The sequence below is a fragment of the Stegodyphus dumicola genome, chromosome 11 (assembly GCF_044657685.1).
Source record: "Stegodyphus dumicola isolate Sdum_Otavi_A_Nest chromosome 11, ASM4465768v1".
Lineage (NCBI taxonomy): Eukaryota > Metazoa > Arthropoda > Arachnida > Araneae > Eresidae > Stegodyphus > Stegodyphus dumicola.
The window spans coordinates 118,894,622-118,907,922 of record NC_140778.1 but is presented as its reverse complement, the minus strand read 5'-3'; the positions used below and the strand labels follow the sequence as shown (position 1 = coordinate 118,907,922).

The 13,301-nt window shown below is 33.2% G+C and overlaps 1 protein-coding gene across 1 annotated transcript in view; it reads left to right on the top strand.

The window, feature by feature from the left end:
* The window catches only part of LOC118189391 (uncharacterized), a 307,097-nt gene that overhangs the window by 27,722 nt on the left and 266,074 nt on the right, over nt 1-13,301 (top strand). Inside the window, exons 15-16 of the mRNA XM_085826350.1 lie at nt 9,045-9,114; nt 11,564-11,619. Coding sequence (XP_085682476.1) covers nt 9,045-9,114; nt 11,564-11,619 — 126 coding nt within the window. The remainder of the gene's footprint in view (nt 1-9,044; nt 9,115-11,563; nt 11,620-13,301) is intronic.

Here is a 13,301-nt window from a genome sequence, read left to right as displayed (position 1 = left end):
CTGGTAATCAAGCATACCCCCTGAAAGGAAAATATCGTAGCAGATGCCCTATCACGAATTAAATTAGACGAACAGGGTAACACCGTAAAAGTTGCAATGCTGACAGCGTGTACAATAAATTCCCGAGAAACTGTAATAACCGAATTGGGTAAGAATCCTGAGTTTGGAAACATTTATGAGTATTTAAAGGATCCTGAAAATTTTAGCCACCAAGATATTGTGGCGATAAGAAATAGTGCGGCCCATTACGACCTAATAGATGGTCTATTATTTTATACAAAAACTACAAATTCCAACAACGAATTTCGACCTGTTATCCCAGCTAGTCTTAGATTAAATATCCTGCAGGAGTTACATGACAGCCCTTTAGCTTCTCATGCTAGTATTCGAAAAACTATCCAACGCGTACGCGAGGTAGTCTATTTTCCTGAACTGCAAAAGTTAACAAGGGCGTATGTCCAGTCCTGCCCAACATGTCAAGCAGTTAATTATATTAATTTCCGCCTGCCGGGTTTCTAAATAGTATTAAATCCGATTTTCCAAATGAAATAATTGGCATCGATTTATTGGGCCCTTTCCCAAAAAGTCAGTTAAATAAAAGTCGCTATCTCCTTGTTATGGTTGATCATTTTAGTAAGTGGACCGAAATTGTTCCCTTAAAACGAGCCTCCGCGAAATTAGTTATTGTTTCTATTTTAAATAAATATATTTTAAAATACGGGACGCCTCTAAAAGTTATATCGGATAATGGTCCTCAATTTGTAAATAATATATTTGAAGACATGTGCAAAAAACTGGGCATACGTCATTTAAAAATGGTCCCGTATCTGCCGCAATCAAATATAGCGGAACGGGTCAATAGAAATATAGTGAAAATTATCCGTAGTTATGTTAAAAATTTTCATAAAAGCTGGGATAACTATGTCAATGAATTTGCTTTCGCCCTTAGGACCGCAAAACATGATACAACTGGCAAAACTCCTGCTGAGTTATTTTTAGGCAGAAAGATTATAACGCCGTTAGATAAATTATTTTATGTTCAACAAAGAGCCCCAGAATTTAAAATGGGTGATATAGAAAAATTAATTAAAGAAGCAAAAAAGAACACTGAAGTAGCACAAAGAAAACAGAAGCTCTATTATGATTTGAAACGACGGGGAGTAACTTATAAAGTAGGAGATGAAGTGTTAAAAATTATTAAAATTTAAGCATTCACTTTCTTCAGCAGCAGAAGACAAAACCGCCAAATTTTTTCCACGATTTGAAGGACCATATCTCATAGAAAAAATAACTCAGGCTGTAGTGGTGTTAAAAGCCAGGAATGGTGAAACATGCTCCGCAAACATTGACCAAATAAAACCATACTCTGACCTTAATAAAATGCAAATAGTTAAAGATCTTTTGCAGGATCCGGCACGGCAGGCACAAGCTCCAGAGGTGGAACAACGTCAAGCACAAGGACAAGCCATTAGGAGGCAGGAGGAATTGAAAAGAAAGTTTCTCCGTTGGAAAATTGAAGGTAACAAGAAAAAGAAGCCGTTCCACCGACCACAAAAGAGAGCGCACGACCACCCCTAGAATGAAGAAGGGAGAAGTACGACGAATGCAAAGAGAGCCAGGAGAATTAACGGCAACTATAATCCGGCTCCCAAACGGAAGATCTACTCATCGGACAGGACTCTACGCAGCAAATGTCGCCGAATTACGGAAGGACCACCAGCGGCGGAGGAAAAGATACAAGGAAAATTTGAACGGCCAGCAACGAGGTCCAAGCAGGAACGAGAGAGAAGTGTCCCGTTCCGCCAAGGACCTTCCAGGACTGGGCAGAGAAAAGAATGTCCGAATATCACAAAGATAAGTAAAATTTTATGTTACTTTGCAAACTTAAGTTAATCTTTCATTCTTACAGCAAGTGGCAGATTTCAAGACGTTTTACCTCATGTGAGGTCTACCTTTATCGCCAAAAAGGCGAGAAATGAGTTGTTACCTATTTTGGTATTATGTTTTTCAATTATTCGCGAGTAAAACTAAAGTTGATGTATAATAGGAATGTGTAAATATTTGAATATTGTAAAAGTTATTGTATAAATTTTATTTAAAACATTCTGGCAAGAAAGAAGTTTTAGTCTGAAAGACTTTTAAAATGTAGTATTTCAATGTAGAAGAATTGGCATTTGCTTGGAAAAGAATAGAAGTTAACAATGTACTACTAATGTATGTTTTAAAATGCGTAAAATTAACGGCATGTTAAAATGTTCTTATATACAATGTGAACTGTTATTTTAAATGTTAAGAAATACTGTGATATGGTAAAAGTGAAAGTAATGCCAAAAATGTTAAACTTATTCGTGTGACTGAAAAAAAAAAAGAGAAAAGTATTGTGAATATGTGTTAAAGGTTGAATGAATGTAGTTAGGCTCTCTGACGCTACACTTCAGAGTTAGCCACTTTTAGAATAGTACCTCAGGGTTTAGAGTTGAAGATAGGGTGTGTTACGAGGTCTTGTTATGTTGAATTTTAGCACGTTAGTGTTTTGATTGTAGTCGGCAGTGTTGAACACGTATTCATAAACACATTCGTGTTTGGTGTTTTCTTTTACAACACATGTCAGAGAGCACGGGAAGAGATAATTAAAATAAAGTCATGAATGAAATAAGAATGTTAGGAGAAATATAAATATTCATGTGACTTGCCATTTAATTGTGTAACATTTCATTAAACTAGTTTTCCTTCCAGAGATCTGGAAGGAACCAGATTTCAACTAAAAGCTCCTGTTTAGATGCAGTACAGATGAAAAGTAATTGTCCACGGAGCTGATAATGTAAAAACAAATTTTTTTTTTTTTTTTTTTTTTTTTTTTTTTAATTTCTAGTTTCTAGTGAGAAATGTTTGTAAAAGATTGGCCTCGCGTTAGATTCTAGAGCTAAATTTTTCAACAAGGTCGTTTTAGACCTCAGTTTCAAACTAATTAACTCTGGCGGGAAGTATGTAAGGATCTTAAGTTTTACTAACGTTTATTTTATTTTAAATCTTTACTATCACTTCTTAGTTTCTACTTCCTGTCAGAATTAAAAGCTTTAATTTATTTATGCAAGTTTGTTGGCGACTTTGGTTAACTTATTTATGCAAATTTGTTAACAGTTCTCTGTACTACATACGGCTTCCTGCTCATATACGGCCAATCTTCCACGTAGGCCCTTGTTTATTATTCCAAAGTTAAGTTAGAGTTTAGTTAATATTTTTATATTCTTACGTTCAGACCACAAGTGGTTGGTCTCTGTATTCCGAAGTCCGGAAATTATTGTAAAGAGTGAAAAATAAAGGGTTTCGTATACATTTCCTGTGTATCCTGTCTACTTCCCACATTTATTGAACATAGCTTTAGTAAGCTCCCTGTTCCGAGTCAGGTTCCTGAATGTTCCCCAAGCAAGTAAGGAGAAACATTGAACCTGATAACTTTACTGAAGCACTACTTGTAACAGAATTGTTACCATTCAGAGTACTACTAGTACCATTAATAGTCGTAAGTATACTTCTTTCAACAACTTCATTACTGTTAATTTTCTTTACTAACAATCTTAGCTTTAAACGCTATAATATTTTCGTCATACTCTTCACAAGGAAGTAGTTCGTTATCATATTATTTTTCATCAATTATGAGAGCATCGACCTTTGAGTCAAGACTTTTAAGTTTCTCATGGTATTCAATTAACATTTCATATGATGAATTTAAATCTTCTAGATGTTCTTCCGATAATAGTTTCTCAAATTTATTTAGAAGTGTAGTAACTTTACTACGTACAACAGCACGTTTCTTTTTCTCTTTTGCTAAATCCAAGGAGGTTAGAATGCATGGAGATGGCGTCTCCGCTATTGCAGTACGAAGAAAGTGAAGCCAGGGGGAAGGAAATAAGTCACGCCACGTGAGGGCAAGAAAACGATTACCTTACTAAGCGAAGTGAGGTAAAACTCCAGCTGGTTTCAAGTTCTCAGTGTGTTTTTTGATTTTGTATGCGTAGATCTGAAAGGCCTAAAAGGCACTGAATTGTTAAATGTCTACATAAAAATAATGTCTACATTTCCGACTTCATGTCCATGTAAAAGAATGTTTTAGAACGTGCATATATAAGTAGAATAATCGAAACTTTTGTTTCAATGGCCTTCAAGAAAGAGTTTTAGTATTTTCTTTGTGTAAAGCACACGTAGAAACACATATAGTTCTCAGATTTACCTTTTCATAATAATAATAAAAGCGATATTCGTAATTAACTTATATGTGATAGCAAAACGATAAGTAAACAAGGGAAGAGGGAGTGGCTAGCTCTCCATGGAAAAGAAAACAGTTTACTTAAATGTCTGATCATAATTACATAACAGGTATGTTACCTTTTATGTGTTTAATTACATTTTATCTTTTGCTCAAGTAAATATACAATAACCTGATTTGATTTTTAGTCACATTTGTTGTGTGAGTTTTAAAATAACAACGTAAAATTTACATATTTATATCATTGTTTATTCAAATTAAGTTTGTTCGAAACATAAGTAATATTTATAACATGAAAAAGTTGAGAATTATATATACATAGAATAAGTAAATTATAATCAAATAATAGTTTGAGTACATAGTTACTGTTCTGTGTTCACAATACTTTTAGCATTCATTAATTACAGGATGCAATTACATAATGTAGAAATTATTGCAATTACATAGTGTAGAAATAAAATACAATGGCGACAAAAGTAAGGGTAAGAGGACGTGAAGAACCTGCGATCCTTTACGACTACCACGAACAAAATTGGGTGTGGTTAGAGCACGTCAATCTTTCTAAGCCACGACTACTAAGAGCATGCTTCCCCCCCTTTTTTGGCTTCACTTTGACAGAGTGGCGGGCATCTCCATAAGTTCTAACCTCCTTGGCTAAATCATACATCATTATGTTTCGTTTTCAAAGATCGATACTCAAGAACAAATAAATCAAAATTCTTACCTTTCAAAAGGTAATTACTCTTTTCGCGGGTTTCAGACGCCGAAATAATGGTGGTGTCCCATGAGTCATAATTTCAAGTTGTTTCGTTTTCAGGTTGGGAGAGCATTAGCATAACAATCGAAACTTCAAGATTTCACGGAACACAGAAATAACATTTATTAACGATAAAACTTGGTGATATAGTACATTACTTCCGCCTATAGCGGCCATGAAAACATAATCAAGCATCAAAAAAGGTATGACATGCGTCATTCTTGAATATTTTTCATCGGCGCGCAGCAAGAGCGTCACCTATCTACCGAAAGACAGAACACGGATACTTAGGTATTAGTGCGACCACCTTAGCATAGTTAAGCGGTTTTTTACAGAAGAAAAAGATGATTTCGGTGAATTTGTGGATTGTAACTTACAATGGATTGGTTACCTAAACTGTCAGACAGATGATTGCCAGAGTTTGGCGACTGTTACTAACGTGGTTGCGATATTATGTAATTACACCTTACACACAAAAAAGGGGACAGTTCTATATCTTTCGAAATGCGTTTTTCATGTATCGGAAGTGCGACATGATACATATGTTATGATATTTTTAAATCAATTGATTAAATTAAATTCTAATCATATTGCTTAATAATTTGTTGGCGATTCTCTACCTTAATTGCATCCCTGTTCCTAAATTTTAGCGAAATCCTTTCTTTATTATAAATTATATTAACTTGTTGGCGCCCGCCAAATCGCCAAACTCATAAATCTATCATATTACATAAAGTCCTTAAGAACACTACTGATGAGAAGATAGCGTCACCTCGTGATTTCAATTAATATCGCTGACTGGAAATTGGATGAGAAGCATGACGCACACATATCTATAAATATTGATTCTCCTCGAGGTACAGGAGGAATGCTTGTGAAATGGATGCTAAAATAAACGTATCAATTTATATTCCCAAATTTGTCTCATTCCTGTTGCTCCGGCTGCACAACACAAATAATGTACGAGATTCTACGTTTCATTTATATATAGCATTGTTCTAACATAGGAATTTGGACATAAAATAGGACTTTTCTGAAGGACATAACTATTATTTTCATATTTTGGTTCAACGTCTCAAATTATGCCTAAATATGAAATTTGAAAAATTTGATGAGAAATTTGTCAAGAAATATTAAATTTTGTTTTGGCGCACTTTTTTTCATTTTGCAAAAAGAATAATTCACTTGGCGGAATTCTTAATTTATGGCAACCTATTTCCATTCCCTTTTAGTATGCTCGAGCGGAATAAAAGGTGCGTCGTACACTCTTTCAAATAACTTTTTAAAAAGTGCTTAAACCATATTTGTCTTTTTATGTCTTATAAGAAAGGCAAATTTCTGGCAAATTTTATTTTCTGGCAAATTTCAAACGTGCCATTATGTAAATTCACGTATATTTTCGGAGATTTTGTATAAAAAATTCTAATTTTTCGCAAGTGAGCCTAGAAATACATCTACTTTTCGAAAATGGCAGACATTTTACAGGTTATAATTAAAAAAACCTATCCAAAAAAATTATAAAAATTACTCAAAAATACAAATTTTAAAAACAAATCGGAAATTAACTTTGAATTTCATTCGGGTTTAAAATAAATTTCGAACTGTGAAAGGAAGAATCTGCTAACTGTAATAAAAAAATCTGATGTGTATACACCACATGACTCCCTTGTACGGAACATTAAATTATATACATATTTTGCTACATTTCATTTAAACCTATTTCGCAGAATTTCATTAGAGATATATTTCTCAATCAATTAATTCAGTTCTCAATTTTCGACAAGGCAAAAATAATAACAACCTCAAAATATTTTTATTAATAATTCAAAAATATTAAAAGAAAAAATCTGAAAATTTTCACAATTTATATTATGCTCAAGGCGCTTTTTTAACGTTCTGCGTGTAATATTTATTTATTAAATATAATGTTCTTTGTACATAAACCATAAAATTCAATTCAAGAGCACTATAAAAATAATATTTTATCACACGAAAGAATAAACGTGATTCTCGCTTGAAGACCATGATATCCAAGATTTTCTTATTTTTATTTATATCACATCTCATACATAACATATTAGACTGAAATGTAATCCAAGTATAGTTAATTAATCAAGTAAAGCGAGAAATAAACTAACCTAGTAAGCAAAAAGTAACCGTTACATTCCGAATTCCAAACATTTGTTTACATAAGCATTTATCCCAAGGACAGGCGGGAAAAAGATATCAGACGAATGCAAACGCACGAGCGTCAGAGATCCATATGATCATTTCATTTTCAAAAATTTCAAAAGTTAATCAACTCAAAATGCCAAAACGAAATTAATAGCCATTCTGGCCAAATTGCCCCTTTGGGCTAATATAGAAACAAGCAATTCGGACAGCTGGCAAGAAGGCAGATTTTCGGTGAAAAAAACTAAAAGTTTACTTTTGTCCCCATTCGGCAAAAAGGTACTGAAGGTGCAGAATTGAAAACAAAGTGATTTAATTCATCATTCTGCTAAAATCAAATGTAAACAAATATGGCTGCTTTGTTAAGAAAAATTAGGCTTAGCCGCACTTAAACATCTTTTACATTGTTGATAATTCTACAGCTATTATATGCAGATTAACTAAAGGCATAAAAACTTTAACCGGAAGATAAGAAAAACATAATTCAATAATGTTTAAGCAAAATTTGCGCAATTTACCGATCTATAAGAAAAAAAAAAAAAAAAAAAAAAAAAAAAATGGAGCTCACTGAGCCAAGTAAATGAGTGGATGTATATATAGGGTGCGGCAGCGTTTATAGTAGGATATTAAAAGCACACCATAACGCAGTAACTGTAATTTATTTATTGCCTCTTATGTCAATTAATAGTTAAAGGTATGCCATTTACTAATGTGTAAGTCATTGCCCATTGCGTGGACTGCTTTTTGAATATTATGCCCCCTTTGCACAACACATTTATCTAGGCGGCGTTGGAAGCTTGCGATAACTCGACGTAACGTATTCCTTGGGACATTACCGACGGCAGTTCAGATGCGATCCTTCAACTCGGGAATGGTGGCACAACGTGTTCGGAAAACTTCTTGCTTCAGGTAACCCCAAAGTCGGCACATGAAAGATCAGGTGAACGAGGCTGCCAAGAAATGTCACCAAAACGGGAAATTACTCTACCTGGAAGTGTATGTCGCAATGGTCCGTTCATCTGGAACTTTCCCATAACGTCCCAAGTTAAAATGTTGCCGAAATAGACGCTGGGTAGCAATAACAGAGTAGTTATTCTTGAAATAATTTTCAACAGCAAAGGCACGATGCTGTACACTCCAACGATCAATATCACTGTCACACTCGAAATGGCAGCTCATTAGTACACGAATGCGGCACGAGCTGGCGCGCATTCATGCAGTACGTCATTGTGCTACGCAAGACAAATTACGCTATGAACGTTGCCGCACCCTGTATATAATAAATAATTTTGGTCTGGCCGATTGCATCCAAAATGGAAGGTGCACAACTACATGGTATAGAAATCCTAGCTACACAATTTTAACGTTGGCTACTCGTTTTTGAGTTATGCGAGCTACGTATATACGTACTTACAAACGTACGTACAGACGTCAAAAAATACTCCCCCTTCCAAAGGGCGGCTGGGGATTAGGGTAACCAATCGTCAAATCCTGGTGGTGAAGATTCATCATTCACCATCTTTCACCTTATTTCGGTGTAAGGACAGATGAAATATGAGCAATGTCCTTGTCGGGGCTCGAACCACGAACCTTTCGATACGTGCTTAGTATGTTAACCATTTCACGACAAAGGCATGTAAAGAAGGCGAGAGAAACACCTTATAAACTCAGATTTTATTTCTTATGTTAAGGACTTGTGCCGAAAAAGAGCTTCTAAGAAAAACGAATTAATTTTAGATATACATATCTACTAGATTTACAGATTATATTCACCTTTCACGGTATATTAGTAAATGAAATATATGCAATTTTACTTGCATCTGAAATTCTTTCCTATTTATTTTTCAGACGCATGCGATGTTTACCCGTGCGTGCATGGGACATGCGTTAAAACTGCAAGAAAACGAGTTTTTTGCAAGTGAGCAATTTATATATTTTACATAATATTTTCTTTTTTTCATTTCCATAATCCAGAATTTCTTGTGTGTGAATGCGTTGTAAACCAAAACTGGTTAGTTTTCATATAAGACTTAGTTTACTTACCATTATTAAATGTTAAAAATGTAGTTAATGTTTGTATATCTGACTGGAGTACAGCATATAAAAGTTATCTAGCTAAGGGAAGGGAGTTTTAAAAGACACTTCATGTAGACGCTTTGTAATTTACGTTGCACTTATGGTTTCTTGACGCTGGCGAGGCAAATCCTTTGCCCTAATGAGATCTTTAAAGTTTCTTCATGTGTATATGTATGATTCATTAACAGGAACCTTTAAAAACACATTTTTTAACGAAAAATTAACATATACGGATTTAAAAATGTTTTTTTAATTAAAAACACAAACGATTGTCCTTGTACCACAAAGTGTAAAATGGGGCTTACAGAAGTAAATAAGAAACAAAATAAGGAAAATAAACTGTAAATTAAAAAATTTAAAAAACACTTATGAAAGATTAAAACAATTTACAATGAATTCACAAAAATAGTCAAAGGCACACCACAAAACGTCTCTGGATTCAACTTATATCTTCTCTGATAACATTTAAAATTTCCCTGGACAGTAAGGAATAGTGTCATTTTATATCTTGCAAAAAAATGGTAGCTTGTTAATCTTATTTTGATGTAAGAGAAAACTCTCTTAGTTATTAATTTATTATATTATTAATAAACCTTTATTTTAAATAATACACACTCCCGTTATTTCAAATAATACCCACTCCCTTTATTTGAAATAATGTCTTCATGATTCCACGAGTCCTTTTAATGGTTTAATTCATGACCTTCTTATAAAACGATTTTGGGATATTGACAAAAATGTCATTCTTGAGCTTGGTGCCAGTTTTTGCACGAAATTCTGACAATTCATTCCCAAGAAAACCCATAAGTTCACGAAAGAATTCAAAACCATTCGAAATGTTTTTATCTTTTAGGTTGAATAGTTTGGCTCAGCTAAATTTCACAGCAATTAGTTAATGTTCCTCAGTATACTGCCGTTAATAAAATAAAGTGGTTTAAGGTATACCCTAATTTTATAATAAAAGTTAAGTTGTAAGAACAAACGAAAAAAGACCAATTTTGGTCAAATTCTTTTGCGCATTGGGCTGCAAAATTAAGGAAATTAGGAGATAAATTTTAGTACGCACGCCAAAAAGTTACCAACAACTGTGGCTCCGTGAAAACTTCAACATAAGCATATTTAGTTGCTATGAAATGTGTGAAAGAGGAGAAAAATACAATATTTGAATATTTACAAGTAAAATGAATAACAAGTAAGCTATATGCTAAACGAATTAAGTAATTTTTAACACAGTAGAAAAACAAATCAATTGAACGAGGTAAAATAAAAATAGTAAGCTATATGCTAAACGAATAAAGTAGATTTTAAAACACAGTAAAATACTAATCAATTGATCAAGGTAAAATATAAAAAATATATTAAAATTAAGAAGCGGTAAATGGTTAATTAGCCCAATTCGAAGTTCATTTTGGCTTGTCAAGGGAAATTTTTAAAATGAATTTCGAACCAAGCTAACTGTTTGACGTGCGTACTAAAATTTATCTTCTAATTTTATAATAGCTATAGCTTAAAATTCCTTACGAAATTGAGTTTTTAGAATCACGTTAGATGCAAGTGAGAATTAGAAAGTATTTAAGTCAAAGTTCCACTGACTTCGAGAGAAAGAGAAAGAGTTAGGATTCCTGAATAGCACGCGTTTGCCTTTTGGCTACGTCTCTCTCACTGTTACTACGCTAGGCCGTATGACGTGCCTTTTGATAGCTTCGCTGGGTAATTTAACATGACGAGCCAACTAGTTTATAATTGTGTTAGCTACAGCTAAATCTCTTTAGTTAGTCATTAGTTAGCTATTACATTTTTATTTTAATCCCAAATGGAGGCTTTATTGTACGCCCTGAGAAAGGTACACCTTATTAATCTTTATTTGGAGCAAATAAAGAGTAATTAACCCTTCCTACGTTTACGTTTCTGTTCTTGCACTTTAGCGATTATTCGCTTAGCTGTTCACTAGGTTCCTCAACACTTAGTTTAATAGAATAAAAGGGAAGAACACTATAGTGTTATTAAATTTTCCCACGTTCTTATGCATGTGCAGGCGAGCTAACACTGTCTGTTATTACTTCGAAATCGCTACCTGTTGTTATTCGACAATGATGTCGCTTGCAAATGCTATTTTTAATATTATCTTCTCGGTTTCCTACTTAACGGAGTAATAAATCAGTCTTGATCCTCTTAGAGAATCTCAATTGAGTTGAAATGAAATTGAGTTGATTGAACAATTGAGTTGAATTAAACTCACTATACATTTCTTTGCAATCACAAAATAATAACTGCATTCTTTACGGTTTCAGGTGCGATGAGAATCACAAAGGTATTTCCTGCGATGTTCCAGTGGATAAAATTCCAGGTGAGTATGTCTAAGTGCTGATAAAAAATTTTCTTTTGTGTGTTATATGTGTGCACTGAATGAAAGAATGTCTTAACTTTTATTATAAAATTAGCGTACGACAGAGCGTTTTCCTAATTCCGTAAGAATAAATTCAGAATTTATAAATAATCAGAAAAACAAAATTTAAAAACATTTATGTCTTTATAGATCTAACAATCATTCGCTTAAGAAACATGCTTAATACAGTAAGATTTCATTTTGGTTAAGAATAAACTTTATCTCCAAAGAAGAATGTAAGCAAGCAAAATGAAATGCAGAGAAAATGCAATAGTAAGTTGTGATAAAAACTTCTTTAATATGTTGTATTACTCTATTATTAGTGAAAGAGAAAAAAATCTAAATTTGTGACTCGCTGATAAGTATTCAACGTAAATCTGACAGAGAAATTTAAATGATATATAGTTGCTGCTTTTCATTAACAATGAATTATGGTACCTAGATAATGAATTATGAATATTAAATAATGTAATTCAAATTAAATTAGTAAAAACCAGCAGCAGAATAAATGAGGGCAGCAAAGCTCTCGAAAAGAGTCTAAACATTTACTTAATTAATCATACATAATTTTTTAGTTTAATAATGTTTGGTTTGCTTTACAATCATAAAATAGTGTCCAAACTCTTAGTAAACGTTTTGCGAATTATCGCTAATTCTAAAATAACAATTGAAACTTAAGAAATCTGTAAAAGACACTTTAATTTAAACTGAGATTAAAATAAAGTACAGCTGGTGCTTACAGCTCAGTCAACGCTTATGGCGAGATAATTTAAAGTGAATGTTAAATTTGAAATAAATAAGCTAAGAACGGAATGCTACACAGATCAAGTTGACGCGAAGTTGGCTCACAATCTAACCGACGTTGAGATTAAATTTCGGTGATCATAAATCAAGCCAAAAGTCTACAAATCTTATCTGAGCTATCAATCTTGTAACATGGCCTCGAGAGAAAGAATACGCTCTGTCTTATAATATAAAACCTCATCTTAAATACACGCGAGCAAATAATTTTTCTATCATGGAAATGGAAGGAAGAAATGACAGTAAAGTTCTAAACCTTAAAATATTCCATTGCATGTACTTGTGCAACTCACATTTTAGTTGCAACCGACCGCGCCAAAAGTATATAAATGTATCTATCTATCTATATCTCTGTCTATATATAAATATAAAGCATTTAAAGTTAAAAATAAATTGGACTCAAAGCAAGTCAATTCCTCAACCATATTAATAATTGCAACCCTGTATAAGAGGTGTAACACAATACGGAATTAAAATAGCAATTCATTGTAGAACAAACACGAAAAATATAAATGCACAAGGGAAACAAATATACAAGAGAATAAAATTATAAAAATTAATCTCGTTTTACTGAACTGCAATTCAGAACTCATCTGGGGAAAATGAATTAAAGTTTCATAAAAGACGATTAATATGTTTCGAAAACGTGTTTCGGTCCCCTTGTTCATCTGAGATAAAAAAAAACGAAGAAAGAATCAATTAAATTTTCATTTAATGTATTAAAATTCATATATAACTGAAAAGTCGAATTGCAAATGTACCAGAATTTTCCCTACACGAATCCGAAACACTTGGGGAAAAGAATAAAACATAACATTGCACCAAACTGACTATTGCGCCAC